The 24994-nt window shown below is 41.4% G+C and overlaps 1 protein-coding gene across 1 annotated transcript in view; it reads right to left on the reverse strand.

Moving 5' to 3' along the window:
* Positions 1 to 2551: 2551 nt before the first annotated feature.
* The window catches only part of BLVRA (biliverdin reductase A), a 28694-nt gene continuing 6251 nt past the window's right edge, over positions 2552 to 24994 (reverse strand). The window contains exons 2-8 of the mRNA XM_084209751.1: positions 18020 to 18115; positions 12705 to 12832; positions 10950 to 11069; positions 10225 to 10322; positions 8700 to 8807; positions 8121 to 8292; positions 2552 to 3340 (exon numbers count right to left, since the gene is read on the reverse strand). Of these exons, the coding sequence (XP_084065877.1) occupies positions 3067 to 3340; positions 8121 to 8292; positions 8700 to 8807; positions 10225 to 10322; positions 10950 to 11069; positions 12705 to 12823 (891 nt within the window). The 5' untranslated portion in view covers positions 12824 to 12832; positions 18020 to 18115 and the 3' untranslated portion in view covers positions 2552 to 3066. The remainder of the gene's footprint in view (positions 3341 to 8120; positions 8293 to 8699; positions 8808 to 10224; positions 10323 to 10949; positions 11070 to 12704; positions 12833 to 18019; positions 18116 to 24994) is intronic.

A 24994-nucleotide genomic window follows, 5' to 3' on the forward strand; every position in this document is an offset into this window, starting at 1 on the left:
TTTAGGATATCATCACAGCCTGTAGAGCCTGGCAGGATTTCACAGGCCTTGAGGAGTGAAAAGGGGAAAAAAGCCAGCTGCAACAGAATCACTTTCAGCAAAGGCAATGGGAACTGCTAACGAAGGACAAAGGGAACAAAAAAGAATGATTACGAGCTCCAGTATTTTATTGGTGAGTTTAACATCTGGTTAAACAATACATACATTTGGAACTAGACATCCAGTAGCTCCCACACACAAATGACCACGGTACCTTGGCAAATTCACAGGGCAGAAGGAAAAGCCATTTAAATGATGCAGGCTCCCAGGAGCAGGACAGACAGTAGTAGGTAAGCAGGTCAGCTGGAAGGAATGGGAGGGGAATGAAGGACAGTGTGGGATATCCAAGCTCTAGGCATCTGCCTTGCCTAGCTCAAATTAACCAGCTAATTTCCCCAGGTGCTCTCCATAGAAGCAAGCTTCTCCAGAGGACAATTCACTGCACAATATTATACTGCTGCTCTACACAGCTCCCATGAATTTGTTTCCTAGGGAAATACTGCTCTCACCAGCAATTGCAGAGGATGCTCAGGGAGATGTGCTGACTACTTCTGATGCCTAGAGATGTGTGAATCTCCTTTCCCTTTTCCCTCTCTCCCCAGCTACCCATTATGAGTTAGCATGTAAACAAGTGGCATGCACCCCATATTCACAGATCAGGAGTTCGTCAAGGAACAGGAACTTTCACTGGCTGTCATACCCAGCAGACACACACAGAAGATTCTAATTCATTCTAATCCCAGATGGCCTGCTTGTGTTTTGCCAAAAATCCATTTTTCTCCCTCACAGAACATCAGATCTGCCCATGCCATATCCAACAGAGTAGCACCCTGTGAATGCTCAGTAAAGCATCCATTTGGGTGGGCAAGCACAGGATCTGCCTGCAGAAATCTGCTGCCAACTTGCATGGCTCTCAATTCACTGAAGGCAACACAAGAATTTTCACTGATTTTAACAGATAGGGTAATTTAAACAAATATCACATGCAGAATTCATTCACACATCAAGCTCCAGTCATTGCTAAAATCCAACTGATTTGGGAGAAAATTGTTCAGATTTTTCTTTCTTGTTTCCAGCAGACTGAATTTTATCCAACTCCTGAATGAACATTTACCCAAAGGAAGACTTTTAATTGTCAATATTGACTGGCTGCAATTACGTATACATTCACAACGTATGTGCTCCCTTATTAAAAAATTGCCCAAATGATAAAATAGAAAAAAAAATACTATTTTGGTTTGAAAGAACAATTGCACAGACTGAAGCTGGCCTCTATATTAATACAGCACCAGCAGATGCTGTAATTAGAAAGTAAAAGGCAACCAGAGGAATTGTTAATAGCATTGTGCAGTGCTCAGGCTTCTAAAACTAAAATGCTTCTGTAGGGAAGTGATAATGTTTTCATATGCGATCCTGTGACTACAGTAAAAATGCTAAAGACCCATTCCCACAGGTGTCATATGCTATAACCTGGGCTGGTTTTGGCTGGGGTAGAGCTAATTTGATTCAGAGCAGCTAATATGGGGCTGTGTTTTGCATTTTGCTGGAAACAGTGTTGATAACACAGGGATGTTTTAGTTATTGCTAAGCTGTGTTTGCACAGCCTCAAGGCCTTTCCTGCTTCTCACCCCATCCTACCAGCAAATAGGCTGGGGGTGCACAAGAATTTTGGAGTGGACACAGCCAGGACAGCTGACCACAAAGCAATATTCCATACCATATGGGGAAGGAGAATGAAGGGGGGACATTCAGAGCGATGGTGCTTGTTTTCCCAAGTAGCTGTGTTGTGTGATGGAGCTCTGATTTCCTGGGAGTGGCTGAACACCTGCCTGCCCATCGGAAGCACTGAATGAATTCCCTCTTTTGCTCTGCTTGCATGTGCAGCTTTTGCTTTGTCTGTTAAACTGTCATTATCCCAACCCAACTTTTTTCCCCCTCACTATTACCTTTCTGATTCTCTCCCCCATCCCACTGAGGTATAATAAGCAAGCAGCTGCCTGGTGCTTAGTTGCCAGCTGGGGTTGAACCATGACATAAACACATGGATATATTTGCAAATGGCTGTTTTCTACAACGCTATTCTAAATTTATCACTATTCCCAATGAATTTCTCTGTTTCCAGGAGTGCATTAGTGATTTTCTTTTCTTAAATGCAAGATTTTTTTTTTTTTTGCAATGATCCACTCCCATGCTGAATTAGAAAACAAATGAAGGAGAATAATATGCTGCTTCCAGTACAAAACCAAAAATATTTAGGTTCAGTAGAGAGCAGGCAGGCAATGCACTAGTTCAATGCATGTTTCTCATCTCTGCTGGGAAAAGATTTCTACATTGGCACAGGGCACCAGAGAAACTGAATGAAATCAACATCTCTATCAAGAGACAAGATTCTTCTTCTATTCTGGTTTTATACCAATACAGATTTAATTTGACCATAGTGTGAAAACCAGCCACCCCCAAAAAACACACAAACCACCCCCCCCGCCCAATACCTAACAGGCAAGACTACTAATTAGAGCAAACACACAGAACTATTCAGGGCAATTGGAAGAAAAGGTCAAGACTGTGGTGGCACAAGTTCTGTATTTCAAGTAAAGAGGTGGAAAACTGAACTGGAACTTAATTCTCAAAAATAGTACATGAATCCTATTGAGACATTTCATTTCCAGACATATCTGGAATGGGGGGACGGACCCTGGGAGAGAGAATTATATATAGTATTTACAGTCCTGCAAGATCTACAGTCAGGCATATTCCCAGCTGAATCACAGGAAAGCTTGCTGTTGCTAGGTCCCTAACTACCTGAAAGGACAGGGATGCATCAGAGCAGGGGAACTGCTTTGGTGTGGTGCAAACCAGAAGGCACAGGGTATAGCCCAGACTCTCCCAGAACACCTGGAGAGCCCAGGAATCACAAGTAGTCAAAAATAAGGAAATGAAACAGAAATAGCAACTGCTTGATGACAACAGTGAGTTTAGCCCTACAGCTTTTCTGTCTGCTGTCTTCCTCCTTCCCTAAGAGCAGTCTCAGGAATAGATTTTCTCCGGCTCTTCACAGTACTGTTGGATCACCTCGGCAAGGTCAAGACACCGCAAAATTCGCCATTTCTCAGCAGCCAGCTCCTCCTTGGAGACCTGGCCCAGCAACTTCTTGGCAAAGAAGTTCTGATCCTGCATGAAAAGGCCCACGGAAGACCTTGGGGCTTCAGGGAAGTTCTCCAGGCAACCACTTGTGAAACAGAAGTTGATTTTCTTTTCACGTCTCATCCCTGGTCCTCTTTCTTCAATCCAAGTCAAGGGTCTAGCGTGAAGGAGCAGAAAGTATTAATTAAGAAATTGAATCAACAATTCTAATTTGTTTGGGTTGTTTTCTCAGTATTTGCAGAAAATGCTCTAATAAATGCACCATTTTTAAATGTCAATTATTGCGTATTTAGGCAATGTGTGCTGACCAACATGCCTTGTGGTTATAGAGCTCAACAGCAGGTAATAGTCTTAACTCTGCCACTGTTTCATGCCATGACTCTCAGCACACTATCTAAGCTGTGTCTAGCTTTGTCTTCCCTATGCACAAAGTGAAGCAAGCAACATCAAGCCACGTCGTAAGGAAGAGGGAAGTTTGTGAGCTGTTTGTTTGTGGATGAAAAGTGCAGTCAAATGTCCAAATATTTTGTACATAATTCAGTCACAGCTAAACTCAAAAGGCCCTCAATGTCTAGTTATTCCTCCAGCAAGAATAGATTTAAGTCACACGGGTACATAATGATGACCCAGGTGCTACTATGCGAGCTGAACCCCAGTGAACAAATTCACTGACACAGACACGTGTCCATACTCTCTGAACTTTTAAAATGTTTCATTCTCATCACTGGGAGCATTGTGCTGATCCTAAAAATTATACCTACACAGACTCTCAAGCAGGCCTTTCTTAATCAGAGCAGAGTCCTGTCTTACGCCAACATGATGGCACAGTCTCCTAACCAAGCCTGGTGGTATTGGCTATTGACTTGCATAGCTCACACCTTCCTTCCCAACCTTCCATCTTGGCTGAGGGGAAAGGAGCCATGGGACATGCTGTGACACTTCAGGGGTCTTAACAGACTCCTTGACCCAACCCTGTAACGCTTTTGAGGAATGCCCCTCAACATCAGCCACAGTCACAATGCTCCCTTCCTGGTCTTTTGTCAACTGCCTGAACCGTACCATTGCCTTTCTGCAGCTCATTCATCAGCACTCACTACTGCCTGTGTTTAGGGGATGCACATTATTTCTCTTACTTGGTTATTGATGGCCCTTCCACAGTCCTTTATGGCCTACTTTAGTCTGCCACCCACAAATTATGAAGGCATCAATAGCCTGGAAGAATAAATTCTGTCTCCAAGTACTGCCCATTAAATCTTCAGTATCATTAGATCTGGAAAGAAAGTCCTTGTCAATCTGCCCTGAACACATTCTGCAGCGTGCTCAGCATAATGTTTCTGCACCTCATCTTTTATGCTCTTGGATTCAGTTTCTATATTTACATCATCATATCATTTATTCTTTGCTCACCTGTACTTCCACATCTCCACCACTTCCCCTACAAATTAAGCATGGCCAGATGAACCTGATTGAACAGAATGAAACAACTGGAGGGGGAAAAAATACCCAAATCACAGCCTTCAAAAGTGCACCAAAAAAATCTCAGAAGACTAATAAATGCAAAGGCACCATGTGTTTTAGGAAGTCCCAGGACTACATGTCACTGCAAGCCAGCAGGGTGTTTGGGGGGCATATTGCTCAGTGTTTATCGTGTTCCCATCCTACTTCCCTGAGGTAAAGGCTGTTGATCTGGGTCAGAGGCAGGCTGCTGAGCAAGCTGGGCTTTGCTCTGACTTGACAGAGCCGGTTTTATACTCCTATGATAGTAAAGAGTCACAGAGGGTTCAGGCCACTGTTACTCAAAGCTGCTTTATCTTAGGTGGGCAGGCATGAAGAAACCCTTGGGCAGGCACAGGCAAAGATTCCCATCATGTAATAACAAGGAGCTCTTGATATGACCCAAAACAGGCCCTGTCAGTGCAGGATCACCTCCCTGGGGTGATCTAGAGCAGATGCACACCAGTGATCAGGCTCAAGTGTATGCCTTCTGCTCTAGCTTGGGAAGCCGCTGAACCAGAAGCACAAACATGCAGAGCGGGCAGAATTTATTCAAAGTGATTAGAATGACTGATTTAGATCAGTGAGGAGGAAAATGTTGGATTTACCAATAGATTTATCTTCTTCTGCAATTGGATTTTCAGTCATGTTCCCAAAGAGAGGTTGATTCTACTTGATTGGTAAGCAAAATGTATTCATTTTTAATTAACAACAACTTCTACTCTGAAATAAGCCTCTTGTTTGCTATAAAGATAAGTATGTTGCAAGTCCACACATTATTTAAGCAATTTTGTAGCTTAAGAAACAGATTTGTATTTTATGTCAGAAAATTGTGAAGGGCTGTAGATTTTTTCACAGACCATTTACCCTCTTTAATTAAAGATTTGCATCAAAGTATTATCTAGCTACAGATACATTTAGTTATTTAAAAGTGTTAGTAGAGTTACTTACATGCAACAAATCCAACATTTTTGATATCAGAATAAAGCCAGGCTACATATGTTGGGTAGTTAAAGAAAATTTAACCAAGCACTAACAAACCACCTTTATACTGACTGCAAAGCAAACGGTCTGCAGTGAAGAAAACACCCTGACTTTCTATGGGCATTTTATCTTTCCAAATTGTAAATTGACAGCATTTTCTCAGCTCCATTGAAAAAGACTTTTTGCTTTTCTAATTCCCTTTTTCCTCAAATGGTGAGCAGACCTCTCTGGACTGCAATAGCTCAACAAACCAATATGAAGCAAACACTCTTTGTACCACCAGAAGAATTACTCTGGTTTCATGCTTGAAAGAATTCTGGGTCCACTCAGCTTAAAATTTTATGCAGCGACTTCTGCAGAAAGCATCTATTACATCATTTTCTATGAATGTTCAATTTGAAGATATTTTATTAGACTCTGAAAGCTTAGCTCTCCCCAAAAACATAACTTCAAATGTTTCTTGTCAGTATATGTTTAGGAATGCCTTCAACTTCTTTTCAACATTCTCCTTTTAACTCTTTGAAAATGTCAATATTTTTAATTTATCATTAAATCAATGAGAGGCTCCCTTAGCTTGGATGAGAACTAGACAATTGGACCCTATCCCTAGTTAACATTAAAAGAAATGCTGCCCAAATCATTATCTCTCCAGCTTGCACTAAAAATTGATTTCTGACATTTACTGAATCCAAGCTTTGTAATCCTGGGATAGGAACAGCAGTCCCAAACCAGATGCGCTGTCAGTAGAGGTTTGGCTCTTCCTGGATTGCTCAATGTTGTATCACAGAGAGGCTGTCAGCTCAGCTGTCTTGGACACACAACAGAGGCAGAGGTCATCTCTCAAATAGCTGGGTGCAGGCATTAACACACACCTCCAAAATCCACCCAGAGCCAGAAAAGCAGGGAGGGTGGGCTGTGCAGTGGAGACAGACTATACCCTTTACACAAATCCCTGCTTAACAAGCAGAACACAGGCTCCTGCATTCTGCACCTGCTGTATTTTCCAAGGCAGAAAATAGGATGAATTAACCTGATTTCTCAAGGTTACTGTATTCATGTCTTTCAAAAAAGGATGGGGTAGCTCTCATGAAAGGTACAGACCCACCTTTCCCATCCTTCAGCAAAATAAAGGTTGGGAAAATTAGATCTGTAACACCGCCACCATTACTGCTGGGCCACAACTCCACTCGACAGAGAGCGGGCCAAATTCTCTAGCGCAGTAACTCCCCTGACGTCAGTGGGGGAAGGTCAGCAGGAAATACGGCCCCAGCACCGAACACAATACAGGAACGCTATGTAATTTTCCACCCACCCTAAATTATCCCAGAGGCATAAAACTGACTGGCCCCAAAGTTATTAAAACACTTATGGTGAGAAAACACTGATCCATACAAATAGTAGTGGCCAAGAGAAGCAAATATTGGTTAGCGCTGAGGAGCGGGGGAAAACAAATAATCCAGAACCAGTTCTGTATCCAGCAAATATCATACATAGCAGCTAAGGACTACCCAGGAGACAGGGCAGCCAGGGAAATGTTTAAACCACCCGCTAGTTCCATCTGCTGGAATTAGTTCAAAATCTCACCCTATCTAGATCTTCACAGCTACTTATGTTACTAGCAAATTGCTAAGAGGGTAAACAGAGCTTGTATACAGAGTTCTGTCCTCTCACAACTGCACTTCAAAAGGAATTGGAAATGCTGTTTTATTTAAAGGGAGAGGAAGATTGCTAAGACAAGATGATAATCCCATGATAAACTGCAATGGGGTCTGTACAGTGGCTGATGAAATGCTTAACCAGACCTGTGGTGAAGTTATAAGTTTAAAGGAGCCCTGATTATTCTCTCCCCAAATAGCTAGTCCTTCAGGTTACTACTTTAACTACACATTTATCTAAAATGCTGGGTTACGTTTGGGCTTTTTAAAAGGTCTATCAGCATATCTGCAATCAAAAAAAAAATTGAACAAAAAAAAAGAACAAGGAGTTCCATCACCATTGGATAATTTCTCTCTACCTTTTCATATCAGATAATTCTCAAATTGTATCTGGTTGCTTTGAACTGATGCTGTAAGTAACTTGAACTTATTTGAAAGGACATGAACTTTGCACAGATGGCCCAGAATGACCAAACCTGAGAGTTTCCACCACTCTCTGGACCAAGCTGAGTAGTCAAGTGACAGAATGAAATACTGGGGACTTACTTCATAGTTATAATATACCACTTTTTAGCAAGGCTATTAAAAACATCCTAGTTGATAGGAAGGATATTGTCACCACATAATAAAAGGGAGATCAAACTCAATATTATAAAATGCCTCTTTAAAAGACATGTACACTTTCATGCCAGCCTCCACCCATTCTGTTTCCACAAGAGGAGAGAAGAATGCAGAACTCCTGCAGGCAGAAGCCCTGCAGATGAGGAGGAGCCTGGCTCACATGCTGCCATAGACATTACTCACTTCTTGTTTGCTGTCTGAAAGTGCACAGTCATTCTGGAATAATTCTTATCCTTCTGCTTCTCTCTGGTGGCAGAGGTAACAGTGAGGTCTCCAAAGAGGTCAATTAGCCACGTCAGACGGGCAATTCCACTGAAAGCTGGGAATCCTGATTTGTTCTCATCTAGGACGCTACCTGGTGGAATAGAAACTCTTGAGGAACAGGAAGTAGAATAATGCCTTCTGCATAGGAAAGGATGAAGAAACTACAGTGTTGCAGGCTTAAAGATCAGGGTGTAGAAAGGTCAGTGGATGGACTGAGAAGAAAGTCAATAAACACATTTAATGTCAAAATGGATCAGCTGACAAGTTGTGGCAGAGAGGGCTGCACAAAGTACATACACAACAAACCCTTCAGGACATGTTGAGGACAGAAGGGTGTACGTGGATTCAACAAGGGAATTATCAAGAACCAGTGCCTGTGTCTCTAGTCAGTTTATAGACAGTCTTGTGTGAAAGGACTGAATGAAGCCTGGAAGCACTGGCATCCCTGGGGAGCAAATCCAGATGGATTTTGATTTTGACTTCTTCAGAGCTACTGACCTGTGAAATGCAATGTTCCCTTCACCAGGTCTTTCCCAGCCACCTCTTTTTTCAGCTGCTTGTACTCTTCAGTAAGAAGTTCAATGTGCTCCACATGGAGTACTTTACCTGCCATTAAAACAAAACAAAACAAAACCACAAAAAAAAAAATCAGGACAGATAAAAAAAAAGTTTTCTGTGTGAATCAAAGTCATGTCTAAACAGTAAAGGCTTCACTGGCCACCAGTGGGAACTCACGCAGAAATATTCGTGCATGGCTCACAAAGTGATGTCAGGAAGAAAATCAAACATGGATACATGGGTCCTGAGCTTAAGCATCGATTTGGGTTAAGGATTTTCAGGAGACAACAAATACAGAGACTGCAGGAACAGTAGCCACTACATTTAACAGAAACTCTGTAATGAAAGCCAGTACCCAGCTAAGGCTGAAACATGAGTCTTCAGAGTAACAGATGGATTAATTCTTGGCCTCTTTCCCCTCACATTTCCTTGTTCTGCATTTTTCCTCCCAGGGCAGTAGGAAAGAAAAAGAAAAGGGAAAAAATAGCATAATGCTCAGACCTAGATTGGAACAGTATGTTAAGGAATACCTCCCTCCAACTGCAATGAATTTGGCTACTTTGAAATAGAGGTTATCCAATACAAGGTAAATGTGTCCTTCATTCAGTATGTGTTTTTCTGGAAGATTTCCAGGAGAATCATTGTAGGCTGCTGACACTAACTTCTGCTGCTTCAAGAAAAGAGCCATCAATTGTGCTCAATGGGAAACCATTTGGCGAGCAACAAGGCAGTAACTGGTGTTGGTACAAGGAAACAGAAAGCAGAAATCCTATACCTCCATTTTCAGGACAAAAGTCACAAGTCACAAAGGAGATCTTTAAGAAGCACTGGTATAAAAAGTGCAGCTTGTCCAAATGATTTGCACTCAGCTTCTGCCCAGCACTGCTCTTCCCCTTGCAGCCCCATTCATCCCCACTGGCCCCAGCTGAACTGCCAGTTTCTGACCCTTTGCACCACTGGGATGGGACCACACACTTTCTGGAAATAAGGAGATTTTCCTTATAGACAAGCTGTCATTCAGACAGGAATGCCTTGTTGGCCTACAGTAGCATGAGCAGCTGTGTGTGGCCAGCACACCACAAATGCTAGAAGCTAGGAGAGCCGTCTGCAGTTTCATTTCCAGGAAGAGAGAGGACAGGGAATTGCACATGTTCAATAGTTGCACTCATCAAGTGTTTTACTATCACAGTGACAGAAGTCTTCCTCTTTAATTGCATTCTAAGTGTCACAAACAGAGGTTAGAGTTTTTGTGAGGACAAACATACCTTACTCCTAGCATTGACATTTGTGTGTTTGCTCCTCTGGTGGCAGAAGTCTTACATCCTAGACTGGCACATCCCTGAGACAGTCATACTCCCTTGCATGTGATGACTAAAACTAGGCAGGAGACTTGCCTTTGAGTTCAGTGCCTTTGGTGCTACCCAACAGGTAAAACTGCTTACATTCTTGAGAACAAATGTGTTACCTTTCTGCTCAGCCATCTCCCAGAGCTCATGGGCTGCCTTGGCAGACAAAGTCATGGGGTACTCAACAAGGACATGTTTCCCAGCTTCTAAGAACATTCTGAAAGGGATAAAAGATCAGCCATTAAAAAGAATATTATCCTAATCCTCTCTCCCCATGCAAGCTGCTTCTCATTCCCACAGCCAGCTTCACATGGAGAGATGCACAACATGGAGTAACAGACACAAATGGCAACTTTCCTAGGAACGATGGTGTAGTGCCCACATCACACACTTGAACAGCAGGGGAGTGAGGTTTTAATTCTTCTTTTGCCACAGAATTCCCTCAGTCACCTACACCAAGTTGCTAAAATGCTACAGCATTGAGCACTGCAATTTCTGACTTACAGACATGGAAGCAGTTGGAGTGGGGCACTGGACTACCCTTCCACAACATAATCTGTGAGGAAAGGCTTTAAATCCTGTTTTAAGCTGCCTGTCCATCAAACACAGGCCCAGAGGAGCAGAAATGGAATTACTTGGGAAATGAATGCATCTTAAATCCTACTCTCTTCCAGGGCTTATTGGTGCTCTAGGGAACTCACTATCATTCACTTCAGCCTTCTAGTCTGGCAGTCTTTCCTCACTGTTCATATCTTCTCCTGCAACAGCTTTACACAGCTCCTCTGTGCTTCTAAAATATAGGGGAAAGGGGGAAAAGAGCAGGGGGAAACCCCCCCCAAAATACCTGATGGTTTCTTCATGGCTTTTGTTCTCTGTGCTGATGAAGGCTGCATGGATGTCTTTGTTTCTCAGAGCATCTTCCAGGCTAATCTGCTTAGCCTCATTAATACTGCCAAAACTTCTCCTGTATATTTAGCATGAATACAACCAACTGTCACAGTCCATTCTTCCCAACCACATGTTGTGTAGCAGTACTTAAAAATTGTTCCCATGGACCATTGATACTCTGATTTCAACCCAGGTATAACCACCAATTTCTTATCCAGGAAGAGCATGAGCACTTACAGACAAAACTGGAACGGAGAAGAGAACCAAAAAAATGGACCAATGTGCAGGTGGTGGTATCAGTCCAGAAACTGGCCTGCTATTAAACTGTGGTATGAGTCCAGAAACTGGCCTGCTATTAAACTGTCCAGTCATTTTTAGTTTTGGTGTGTTGGTTTTGAATAAGCATTATTACCAAAGAGATGTTGTAAAAGATTGACTTGAAAGAGGACGGTGCTCCCATGGGAGAACTTCTGCCCACCATCCTGGACAATGTGGACAAAAGCACTCGGGATGGCAGGGATGCACACAACTGCAAGTACAGACATGCAGGAGAGGGACCAAGCAGATGCTTGGCTATGATGGCTCACCTTGCAACACACACAGCATGTCAGTGCTATGGGGAAAGCTCTATTGGGCAGTGAGCTGAGCACAGCTCCGGCTGAAAATGAAAAACACACAATCCCTCTAAAAGCCCTTTGCATTACCACTGACTGGAGCAGGCACCTTGACTGTGTTAGGACAGGTGACAGAGGGCAGGAAGGCAGGCCACAAGCAGGACTTGAAAGCAAAGACAGGTGGTGATTGTGTGTGACTGGGATCCAAGGAAGATTACGGTGAATCATGCATTTCAACAGCATTGTTTCTCACAAAAAAAAACAGTGGTGGAAACCCTATCTTCAGTACTCTTCAAGGTTACCTGTAGCACTGGCAGAGGCATCAGAGAACCAAAAGTGTATTTGGCAGGAAGATCAAGTGGGGGTGACCTGATCAATCCTTTCTGTCTCAAACAACCTTGCACAATTTAAATATAGCTGGAAAAATATATTCACAACCTGAGATCTATTAAAGGTACTGCCTTACTATTTCAAATTTCTATGCTCCACTGTAATGGGTCAGACAGTCCAGCAGGAATGCTCAGAGGAAGGTCCACACTAAATTTCCACAGTTCCAAACTAGTAAGAAAAACTCTTGTTCTCTAAGAAGCATAAGAAGGATAAAAAGCAACCTTATTGCGTGTAGCAAATAATGGGATTTTCTTTAGATACCTACAGGTTCAATAGCTGATTTTAAAAAAATACTGGAATTTTACTATGAAGTTGGAGTATTGGGGGCATTAAAACATGTTTTTGCAAAAGAACTTTTTAAAACTCTGTAAAACGTACTTTTTAACATTTCTAGAAGTGTCACGCAGACACAAGATCATTAGTGCACTTATTGTCTGCACTACCTTAAATCTACATGAAATTCCAGTCAATTTCTTTTTATCACACAGATTCTACAGTGAAAGCATCTCTCAGTTTTTATTTTAGTAATTTCTGAAAATCTCACTAGGGTAACCTATTTGTTCCCTATTGCAAAACTTTCTGTGCTCACTTCTGAGCTGCCACTCAAAATGACAGGCATATTTGCATGAACTTTCCCTTTTTGGCTTGAAAAAGAAGAAAAAACATTGTAATACACATATTAGACATGCTAAAATGAAATTTCTAACCTGGATACAAATCCAAAGAGTTTCAGGTGCTCAGAAGGGCTGGAAGGCATCGGATTCATCAAGTCTCGGATTCGTGCTAAGCCAGCGATTCCAACTCCAACCACCACTGTCCCAAACATTTTACTAATCTGTCCAAAAGGAAAAAAAAGGCAACTTTTTTTTTTTTCTTGTAACAGGGACAAGTGCAACTGGGAAGGAAGGTGTGAGAATGGACACTCTTGAACCCTGCTTTCATAGCACCGAACCTTACTCAGGTGTCAGCAACCAACTAACAGATGTGATGCTATAGGCTACTGAGCTCACTCATATCCCATTGAAATAGGATCCAGCAGTTCAGCCTGTCATAGGACTGGTCTTGAGATTTGTATTTAACAGCTATTAAATCACAGCTTCAGCAAAGTTCTTCCTTTCCGTGAATAGAAGGCAGACTTCAAAAGTGAGACATTCTTCTATTTATATCACCACTTCCAAGCTGGAAAGGAGCCAAAAGGTTCTGCAAACCCAGCAGAGCTTTATATAAACCCTGCTGCCTTCCTGAGCGTCTGCAGCACAGTGCCACACACACAGTCCCAGTGCTCAGCAGCATGGCTGGAATACTTTGGGACAGGAAGCAGAGAGCATCTTTGCGTTCTCCACATAACTACCAGCACACCCCACAATGCCAAGCTGTAACCAGCCACCGAATTTGATCAAGATGCTTGCTTGACATTTCCATGCCCAAAGAAAGCTCTGCCATCTCTTTAATGACAAGCAGGCATCTCTTTAAGATTTACATCTCCCAGATGCAATTGCTGACACAATGCATAATATGGAGGGTGAGACAGGTATTGGACTCACTGGCTGGGCTCTGGGCCTCTGGCAATAAATTCTTCTGTTGGTTTTATGATTTGCTGTTCATCTGAGGAAGCACTTGACAACTGATGAAACCTTTCAAACCTGCACTGTTTCAGCACCCTGAAGACTAGCAACACTTTGTAAATTAATTGAAGATTTACAGGAAAATGGCCTAAAATGAGTCAGGTCAGATCAGAGTCTCTTCCTTTTTTGTTCCTTCCATCTCATGAAAGCACCCCTTCAATCTCTGCTTCTTGTTTCAGTCTTCTTCCTGCCACTGCCAATCCCTTCACTTGAATGAACTCTTTAGATTGTTTACACTACTTGGCTGCAGCCCTTCACATCTTACTGAGATTGAGATGGGTAAATGGACAACCCTACTTAACTCCTCCTTGTGCCTGTTGTCTGACGGGATCACAGTGCAGCAACAAAGCTGTAAGCGACTGTTTTGGCAGTGCAAGAGGTTGAGAGCTGCTGGCACAAAGGAAAAAAGATCCCCCCTCCAATCACATGCCATGTCTGTATTTTGTTTTCCTTTAAGCTCCTGCCTACAATGCTGAATGCCACTCATTTTAAAGATACAAAGGTAAAACGCAGAGCAGCAGGTTTAGTGTAAGAAAATAAATTAGTGATATATAAAAGAGTTCTCTAGGGGAATTACAGTGACATTTCATTACCAAGTATTTGAGGTATGGCATGATGACACTATTCACCAGGGAAGAGAAGTGTGTAGGGCTGAGGTGCAGGGGGAAGGGGGGGTGTGGTAAAGGAGGACAATGTAAACACGAAACTCATTTTCAGTACCACCCACAGGCAGAGTCCTGGTCTGGGCTCTCCATTACATTTGCTTTTCTCTGCGGCCAAAGAGAAAAAGAGAAAGACTTGCAGAATGACCTCAGCTGGAAGGAGACCCAGAAGGTCACCCAATCCAAACCCCACTCAGTTGCACTCAGCATGGTTCTCCATGCTGAGTTCTGACTGCCCCCATGGCTGGCAATCCTTCAACCTCTCTGCCACAGCGTTTGACCACTGTCACAGAAAGAACTTTTTGTAGTATTTTAAGGCTCCAAACAACCATGATCAACGAGACTCTTATAAGGGCTTATGGTTGTTCATGTACTCTGAGTTAGATGCACAGGAGAAATACCAAGATACTCTCAAGAGGTCAAAAAAGATTTTACTGGCAACTTTTGAAAATCAGACAAATTTGTCAAGTTTAGTGCAACATTCGATCAACAGACAACACTTTTTAAAGCATTAACTTGGCTCATTCAACTTTCAAACTCAAAGACAGTTCAATTTTAAGTTACTCAAAAGTCCAAGAAGAGGGAATTAGAAGAGAGAGCAAGAAAGAAAGAAAACCAGAAAATATATAGGAAAAAAACCACATAGCTACCAGCTCCTGGCTTCCAGCGATGTACAGACACACATTCCAAGAGGCAGCACAGCCAAGACATCCAACTGCCTTGTGTTGGGCCCTAAATACCCCTTGGCCTTCCTGGGCCCTTCCCCCAGGTGGGACTTCTGGTCATTTGGCCACTCAGGAGCAGAGCTAGGGGCTCCAGAGGTGGGGTGGAGCATCGCCTCTGCTGTGCCAGGGATAGGCAGCCACTGCCAGGCTGGGATACAGGCTCTAGGATGGGGGTGTACAGGGCAGGGCACTGCCCCTTCCTCCAAACACATGCAGCCCATAACAGCTCGAGACATCAGTCTTTCCAGTCTCTCACAAATCCAGCTTGAAAACAGCTGATCAGGAGCTTACTTTAAGTTCAGAAATTTTCAAGGTTAGTGGAGTGTTAAGCGGTTAATATTTTCCCATTGCCTTCAGCGGGATTGGGAGTTGGAGTTGTACAGCAAGCAAATTCCCCTGAACCTCCTACAGTCATGTTGTTTCCAAGAACTATTTTTTTTTTTTTTGCTGGTGAGCTGCTGACCTCTGCTTCAACAAGGTGGAGGAAGTGGGGGAGCTTATTACTTTCTTCAGGGAACAAAGAATGTCTCTCTGCAGATGCTCAGGTAGCTGAACATCAATATTTTTGCCTCTCCTTTGAAAAAAGAATTTCCTAGTTTCTTCTGATCTCCTCAAAATGAACATTCAAGAGAAGCAAGATGATTTCAACCTAAGAACAAAACCTGTTACTGTGCAGCCTGTTGCCATAGCAACCAGCCATTTGGTCCAGGTCAAGGGTTCAGTAGCTAATACACCAAAAGAGACAGCTATTAAATGTATGTTCTGGAACCTTTGCTTACACACGTAGCTAAGAGAAAAATTGCTGTGTTTGCATCCCTGCTGTGGCTTTTTATTACCTTTATTTTGCTCACACACCAAAATCTGCAGCTGCTCAGGGAGAAAAGCAAATTAGGTGTTTTTCAGAACTGTTACAGACCAGGTAAGAGCAGAATAGAGAATTCTCATCTGGGAGCCCAGGTGAATGTATAAAAGTTTACTTCTTCTTCAAGCCTTTACAAGAGGATAACAGCCACAATAATCTTTCAAGTACAAAAATGATGAAGTAGGAAACCCAAATCACAAACTGCTCTGCATGCCTTTCACACCTTTTTCTTAAAATCAGTGAGTTAAACCTCTAATAAAAAAGATTTCAGAGGCATTTTCAAGGCTTTTCAGGAGGCTTTTCAAGGCTTTTCTGTTCCTGTCATACTGAAAAAAAAAGTCATATTGTAAGTGATGCAACAGTATCCAAAAGCATTTTCTCCACCCTTTCCTAATTGGCTACATGAAAGCAAAGAGAGCTGATGAGAAGATTAGGAAATATCTTTCACGCTCACATGCTGTGATTAAGGAATGCCTCTCACATCACAGCAGCACCCAGCCTGGCCGGTTTGCAGGCAGCCCTGCCAGGCTCACCACAGGTCCCCTCTGAACTGGGGCAAGGGGGATGGTGGCTGCCACCAACTGCTGTAGAAGCTCCTCCTCACTGACAGCCAGCATAAGTGGCTCCTCTTACCAAGAGAGATGAGACCTGCACGGCACACAAAAAGAGCTGAGAAAAGCAAATCATTGAAGAGGATAATTTATTCTACACCAATCTATTATCGTACCATCACCCCTCTGTTCTTGAGCTTTCTGTGCTTCTGCTGTGTTTCCTGCGTTAGCAATTCACAAAAAAAAAAAAAAAAGAAAAAAAAAGAAAAAAAAAAAAAGAATACCCAAATATTCTTGCAAAATTTAGCAGCAAAACAGAAGATTTAGCAGCAAAACAAACAATGGAGTAAGTCCAAAGAACTCCGTCAACCAGCACCCATGTTCCTCCCCAGTGCAATGACAAGTGAGACCCAACATCTCAAAACTGCTAACGCTCACTGGGATAAGCCTGAGGGAGGTGAGGCTTACCTCTGTTTTGTGCAACATCACTAAGGCCATGCAAAGTAGCACAGAAGCAAGCTAAAAGGCAGAACTTAAGAACAATCTCCCCTTCAAGAAAATTTCTCATGGCATGTCTAGGTGTTACAGAATGAGTACAAGCACCTTCTCCCATGATATATAAAGAATTTCAGTAAGCCTCCCACATTTTCCCTGCAGTTTACAAACTCTCTTTCCCACAAATATGAATGAGTGACTTAAATCAGAAATCAAAATATCTTATAGTTAATGTCACAGGTAATAGCATAACACTGATGCAGGAGGCTTTCCTGAAGCAATCTCAGCCTGGTGTTTTAAAGTGTACTGCTTCAAGTGCCACATGCATCTTAAGAGTAGCAGAAACCTCACAGATAAGTATTTAATCTGAAAATACTGTTGTCAAGGACAACCAAAGAGACCCCAGGACAAAAGAATGCATATGTAAAGGGGAGGGAAAATATGTTAATGATTTCTGGAATATTATTATCATATGTATGTTTATTCTGGGAAAGTCAACGAACATATATGTAAAATATAGTATATAAACAGGACTTCTTCTGCATTCAGCATGCATGAGTTTTGGAGGAGATATCCCCTCGTGCATCTGGCCAAATAAAGAATGATGGCTTCATGATGCTACACTGGTGCTAAGGAGCTCTTATTTTTACTGATTTTTGGTAAAAGACTGAGGAAGTTTTCCAGAGCTCCCTTCAGATGAATGTATTGTATAGACAACATACAAAATATTTTCTCTCTTACTGCAGCAGAGCAGAGGGTCGCAGAACCTTCCTCAACAGAAGGTTGCCGGGAAATACCAGATTGACCACAGCAGTCACTGTAAAAACATCAAGATGAAAATTTGAGGTTTCTCTCAGCCCTAACTTTTTGATTTCAAATACTCAGAGACCGGGCAGATGCTGTAGTCAGGGTGTTGGTACATACTACAACCTGCGCCACCACATCTTGCTCTCATTGTCTACCCTTAGCATGAAACATCTGCCCAGAGCATAGAAAGCAGAACCCGAACAGAGTGGACTGTGTTAGTGTTGTTAGTGTTTCCTTTTACAATGAAAAACTCACAAATACTCAAATTTAGCAGCCTATTCAAAGGCATAAATACCTTTTTTTCTGCAGGAAACCAGTTACGCACTTTAACTTCTGTATATGCTGAAGTACCTCCTGGAAGGAGACCCTGCACAGGTTCCCAGTTGAAGACCTTAAAAAAAAAGGCAAAAAGAATTATTGTTTCAATTCAGTTAGCATGATGGATTATTTTTGCTCTGCTTCTAATGCAACCTACAGAGAAAAGTAAAGCCTTCTGCAAGAAAAAGACAGTCAGAAAGGTAACCCACAATGCAATTCGCCACTTCTCTTCAAAACATTAATTGAACAGAAAATGAGAATCAGAAATTTTCCCAAGACCATTTACAGTCTCCAAATTTCAGAGGAAAACTGCAGCACCTGGAAATAATAGAGCATCCATGTAGATTTTCCTTGAGAGCTGTTTGTTACGGACTTAAATATCTACCCTTGCCAGCACCTCTTCATCTCTCCCACCCATCTCTCTGGCTATCACAACCCTTCTGACAGGCACACCAGCTCTGCTGACTGAGTTATTACTTCAAGGCACCAATGCTCACAGAGGTTTGCCAGCAGAAAACAATCTCTCATCCTAACTGGCACCACTGTACTTTGGAAACAGCCAGAGGGGACTTTTCTTCCTGGCTTTTAAATGCCACTTGAACAATATGCCTGCATTGTTTTACATTGATATGCAGGTTCACCAATTAAATTATGGTTTTCCAGCTGACTGCCAAAGTTGAAGCTGATATAGTTACATTGATATATGGACAGATGCTGTATTAAGCAGCCAAACAAGCACCTTTATTCAGCAGATGGCTGATAATAAAGAACTGCAGTTGTAACAGATATGCTGTCTCCAGCATTAATACCTGAGCAGGATGAAAACTTTTATTCAAACACAGTTCTGCTAATCTTAGAGTCTGCAGTGACTGACACCCATCACATGGCTGCTTTCCAGAGCCTGCAACTCCATATTTGAAGCAAAATCATCCCACACAAGTAATATAAAACCATGAGAAGTACTGAAAAAATCTGAAGATCTGGTTTTAATATGTGACATATTCCACACTGTGGAGGGCTGAAACAGAAGTTCTGTGATGTACATGCATGGCTAAGAATGACCATTTTGTCCTGTTCTCTTGCTTGCAGTCACCCTTTGTGATTCAGATTTGGTTGCTAGTCTGAAGAGGAAAAACACTTTTAAAATAGCTTCTCTATGTATTCCTGGGACCTATCTTCAGTCAGATTCATTTTTTTGAAACTCAAAATACATTTCAATATACCTACACTACTAAGTTTGAAACTATCCAAGAAAGTAATGAGCCTGCTTAGAGGCACCTGAAAAATTAATTAGAGACAGGCATGAAGGACTCCAGTTTTTATTTATTATAAAAATATCTCCTTAAAAAAAATTAAACTGTTACTTATAATAAGTTTCCAGGAACTGGTCTGGACTGAATTGCAGAATGTCTTGTGAAACTTCTGGTGGGTAAATAAACAATTGCATATAACTGCAGACTCATCACTGCCACTTTTTAAGCAAAAGACTGCTTTTATGTGGCTAATTAGCATATGCCTAAAGCAAAGAAAGCCACAAAATGTCCCCAAAGTTTCTTTCAGGCTTTAATGTTCTATAACAGTTTTTGAAAGTGAATGAAGAGAAGAGAAGAGAAGAGAAGAGAAGAGAAGAGAAGAGAAGAGAAGAGAAGAGAAGAGAAGAGAAGAGAAGAGAAGAATTTTTACAAGCAGCAAGTCAATTATTTTGCAGTAAAGTCCATTCAGGAGAATGGAGTGTCATGGAGCTATCAGTGATTCACAAATCCTAATTTTCCAGGTGACCAAACAAGAGTATTGCTACACTACTGATCTGTGCCTGAGAAAATAACCCGAATAAAGCTAAAAATGGTACTAACTCCAAAAAGGGAAAAAAAAGCATGAAACATCCTTCACCATATTTTTAACTTAACATCTGCATAAACACTAAGGCTATCATGAAGCTGAACTCTGTCAGGTCCCTGGGGACTATGACCCATGTCCCCTAGCTTCCCTGCAGAGCAATGAAGCCCCAGAGTAGTCCCTGCACAGCTAAGTGTCTGAACGCTAATTACTGAGACTCTGTTTAAACACCTATTTCATACAAAGGAACTGCTGTTTTGTGCTTACTCTTACACTGTTTAAAATTGAGTGCTTTTTGTGTTTAAAAGAAAAAAAAAAAAACAACTGGAGAACTACTTATCCGTACCCTCATTTCTGGGAAAACTGCTCAGAGCTAATCACAAGAGATGTAGATGACAGGACAGCCCATGAGACATGCCCAAGAATCTCAGCCTTCCCTCGCTTACATGGCTCATTTTGGTTTTGCTGTGTCACCTACTGAGAGAAGAGGCTTCTCCACCTCACTTGATAGACTGACAAAGGCTTTGCAGATTAACTCTGATGTCAGAAGAGGCTTCCAACCTTTTGCTATAACACAACTGAAAGTGATGATGAACAAATACAGAAAAATGTCCTGAAATATTTTCTCACTTACTACATCTGCCCCTGCATTTTCCTGCCAATTACTGCAGTCCTTTCTACAAGCTCTTTCTTCTTCAGAGGGCCTAAAGAACGCAGAGCTGGGCTGGGAAGAAGCAGGAGAGCTGTATTTCCAGGCTGTATTCTTATTTTCTCACAGAAGTTCACTGGTTGACCCAAGGCAAGCAAATCACACCCCCTTTCCCTATCAGTCCCCACTTCTGGAATAGTGGGAATCTTTCTTCTATAAAGCACTCTCAGACCTACTGACAATAAGTGCAAAGTGAGAAGTAGGTATTATTACAACCTCTCTTCTTTGTGAGGAAATCCCATGCAGATCAGACATCTAGAAAATATGACTATAACTAAAGTTTGCACTGAAATATTTATAGAAAATGTCCTACAAAAAACCAACAAAACTATAGGTTTCTTCTTTTCCTTCTCTTGTTGTTAAATTAATCTGAAACCCAAATCCTAAAAGGAATTATACGCTTTCCTAGGTTTAATCACAAGTAATCCCATTGATCTCAATGAGAATACCTCTACAAGCCCATTAGGAAAGACCTCTTGCTGTTGACTGTAACATTAGTATGCACAAGAACAAAACACATATCCAGCTACAAATATGTTCTTTTAATATCCCAATGGACTCAAGCCAGTAGATGATACCTATCTTCCGGTCCACTAAAGGTCACTGCATCCCAGATCTCTAACAGGCTGACCTATTTTGAGAGTTCCCCAAATGAAAAAAGCACTCCTACTACACACCGCAGTCACTATAAAGACACTGCTTACCATGGCTGATGAAACCCTCTGCCTGCATTGCTAGCATGACAGCAACTCATAACACTGAGGGCCTGCCTCATACTCTCTTCAAACAAACAATATACCCATAGAATTTAGCTAGTCAGAAAAGCATACATTTTTTAACTTTCTCATCCCCTAACCCAGAAATAAAAAAGAAGTGTTCACCCTTCTAAAATAGAGGGTTATATAAAATTGTTTTTTCATTAATAACTAGATTGAGATAACTTAGGAAATAGATAAACTTTTTCATAATGTTGTAATCTTAAAAATTATGCCCTATCACCTCTGTCATTCTATCAGTCTACCACTCAGGAGGGCCTGCAAAAATGCAATGGTTGCTCTCCATTCCCAATACCTTTTGGAAATCTATCAATGTCATAAATTTCTACAGAGCAGGGAAAACCAGAAGGTTTTGAATGAAGAGTAATGATTGCAGTTACTCCCTCCTAACTTTAGAGCTCAGTATTTTTCATCCTAATGTGCAACACAACACTTAAGAATCACAAAGGCCAGCCTCTGTCTCATGAAGAGTTAGTCTGCAATTCTATGTGCTTTAGCAGTCAAGTAGTTGCAAGGTGCTACTCATCTGTTAAATTTGTCCTGAGAAAGCAAACACCTTTTCCAAGCTTATGAGGCATTACAGGGGGTATTTGGTATTTTACAAAATACCTGATAAAAAGGTAAAAAAAACCCCAAAAACATTAAGAAGATTACAGAAAACCTCTAAAAGCATATTTCCCACAGTGCTGCAACTGCACATTAGGTTCCATGCAAAGTGTTTTAGGCAGAACAATTCTTTACTTGTGTATAACTATGCAAAAGTAAACCCCACATCTCCCAATTCCTAGGTTTACCCACATTAAACCCTGCGATTCCTTCAAGAAGAGATGCAGTTTTATATGCCAAGATGGCTAAAATACCATTAGTTTTGCTTTGACTGTACAGTCGGTCAGCTCTGAGCGCGCCAAAACTGGAACCTTCAAGCATGACAAGGTAGAACCTGACATACTCAGGATCAGGGTTAATAAACAAACAAAAGAATGACCGACAAATTGGTTCCTATTGTTATAAATAAGAAGCTTGACTAGGCCAATATTCAAGCAACAATCAATTTATTAATTAATTATGGTAAAGTATGAGCAAAACAGCGCTGGGTACAGTGGAGGCAGTTTTCCCTCCAACTGCACACCAATATTTGGGCTTACAGGTATTTATAGGCGTACTCAGAAGCTTTCTCAGCAGTTTCTATTTCTACTTGTATACATCACAATTCTATACACTATTGTGATTTAGTTTTTCTCAGGATCTGTCCTAAAAAAGAAGATCCCCAGATGGTGGTGGCAGCCTCCGAGATGTTGGTCCAGTTTCCACAAGAACAATGACGAATCCCATCTGGTGAAGTCCAGCTCCCCAGATGTGGGTCCCCCTTGTTATTACAAGGGCTATCAGTGATGTCCAGCTTCCCTTGCTGAAGTTGTAAATCCTTGAGAGGATGTCCATCTTCCTTTCTCAAGCTGTTTTTCTCAGTTTTGTTAAGGAGTGAGATAAGCACATTTCCTTTCTACACATTCCAAAGCTATAGTTTCAAGGATACAATCAATATTCCAAAATTATACCTAAAAAGGTTACCGTTACAGCACTCTTTAAGGCCTGACTACAAGCAAAGAGCAACATCCCGAATGCTGTAATTCAAATGCTCCTACATTAATCCAGGTTAACTGCAAACAAAGGCTAGGTTCAGAGGCCTTCTTCCATGCTTTACTTTCCTCAGTTAATATTAGAATTTGCAGTCGTCCCATGGTTGGTGTCCACACATATCGCAATCACAAATACACACATTTCCTTTCTGTGCCAGACATGAAACACAGCTTTGTATTTCACACTATTTACAATTGTCTGCCTCTTTACAAATTCACCATCACCAGATTTATTGTTCTATAAAGTCTCCAGAAGGACCCCAAAAAACTGTCATCAAATTGGTCCAACTTCAAGCAAAGTAGAAGATTCTGCTTGGCTAAAGCCACTCCAAAACTACCTATATTTAAAACATGTCTAAAGAAAGATGAACATATATTTCAGTTCCTGAACATGAATTCACAATGAATACAAAACTCATAAAAATTATAAAGTGACTTGATGATTAAGTTCACATAGTGCCACTAGATGAATAAGGGTACAGGATGGATTGTGCCAGGGTATTAATGGCATCATAGCTTCTACATACTTTGTTAAATCTCATCAGTTCGAGACCAGTGAAGCTGCTGGCAACTTCAAAGACCCTCTCCAAAAATCTGTGTAAAAATAACTAAAATTGGGTGGTAGACTTAAACACCACCCCTGCCTTCTTTATTTCCTTACAGTCTGCATTCAAAGATGTGAGCTAGAAGGTTTAGTGAAGCTGACTGTCTGTTCAGAGGAGTATTTTAAATACACAACTTATTCAGAACCAGCATGGACGTTAACTGGGATAAGAGAACTCAGTATCACTCCTCTTTCCTCTGCCAAATCAATGTGGACTATTACTTTAATATGGACTATTTATAGCAACCACAACTGTGGTTGTTATAAAATGGATAATATCCTATCACAGGCAGGATCTGCGCAAGCACCTAATTTTGAAATAGCCAAAACAGCTTTTGTGAAGGTTCAGGAGCAGACAATACTCTGGGTGCTAGAAGAGGGAAATATACCTTTTAAAAGAGGCAGAAAAACAACTGGATTGTGGAAGTAAAAGATTTCCAGAAATGAATGCTTCTATTTGAAACATAATGCAAACATTTCCCTCTTTTTCCCTGATTTCACTAGACTGTAACCATCTCATTTTTTTTTTCTGCAATATTCTGGTGAAATGATTTAACAGTTACTCTTGTAAGAGAAGAGCTTTGTCCCCACCTGAAGTTCATGTCCTAAACTGCACCATTTCCTTAAACACCCAAAGAGGCGACTGAGTTCTGAAAAGAAGAGAGTGGTTTTACTGAACTACCACCGTCCTGTGCTGCCAATAGTAACATAAAAGCAATTCTAAAATGTCACAGCAACCCTGTTCATTACTTTATTCAGCCTTGCTCCTTTTTAAAATGTCTGTCTAAATCCCTTCTTCCCTCCTTGACTTCTGCTAATTAAACTCAAGAAAGCATCTTGAGGTTCTGGGAAAGAAGACTGTGAGCTTAATATTTGTTATTTAAGCTATCTCAGGCATGACTGCGGCCTCCCAACAAAAACAGTTTTAAACACAAAATTTCTTTATTTATCATTAGAAATGGAAAACCAAGGCACCTTACATTAATATGATAAACACAAACAGTGCAGGTGGGCCTCTGTAAGCTGTCCCTCTTTTTAGATGCCCATCATAGATACTAAATCTCTATTCTTCCCTCCCATGGTCAGACTTGAGTACTTAGAGATCACAAGCTATTTGACTACACTTGCTATAAGACTGGATGGCTTTTCTTCCTGATGGACTTGTTCTGCAGTCTAGAATAGGAAAGTTTATTCCAGATAGGTATATAAGCAAAAAAAAAAAGACCATGTAGGAGCTGGATAATAAAAATAATAATCATGAGCACACAGTAAAGGAATGTACTTTGCACTTCTTTTTCTTAGAACAGCAGAATGGTTTGGGTTGAAAGGAACCTTTAAAGATCATCTAGTCCAACCCCCCTGATACAAGCGTGATGTTTCCCTTTTTCCA

Source organism: Fringilla coelebs (assembly GCF_963513975.1).
Source record: "Fringilla coelebs genome assembly, chromosome: 1".
In the NCBI taxonomy this organism is placed as follows: domain Eukaryota; kingdom Metazoa; phylum Chordata; class Aves; order Passeriformes; family Fringillidae; genus Fringilla; species Fringilla coelebs.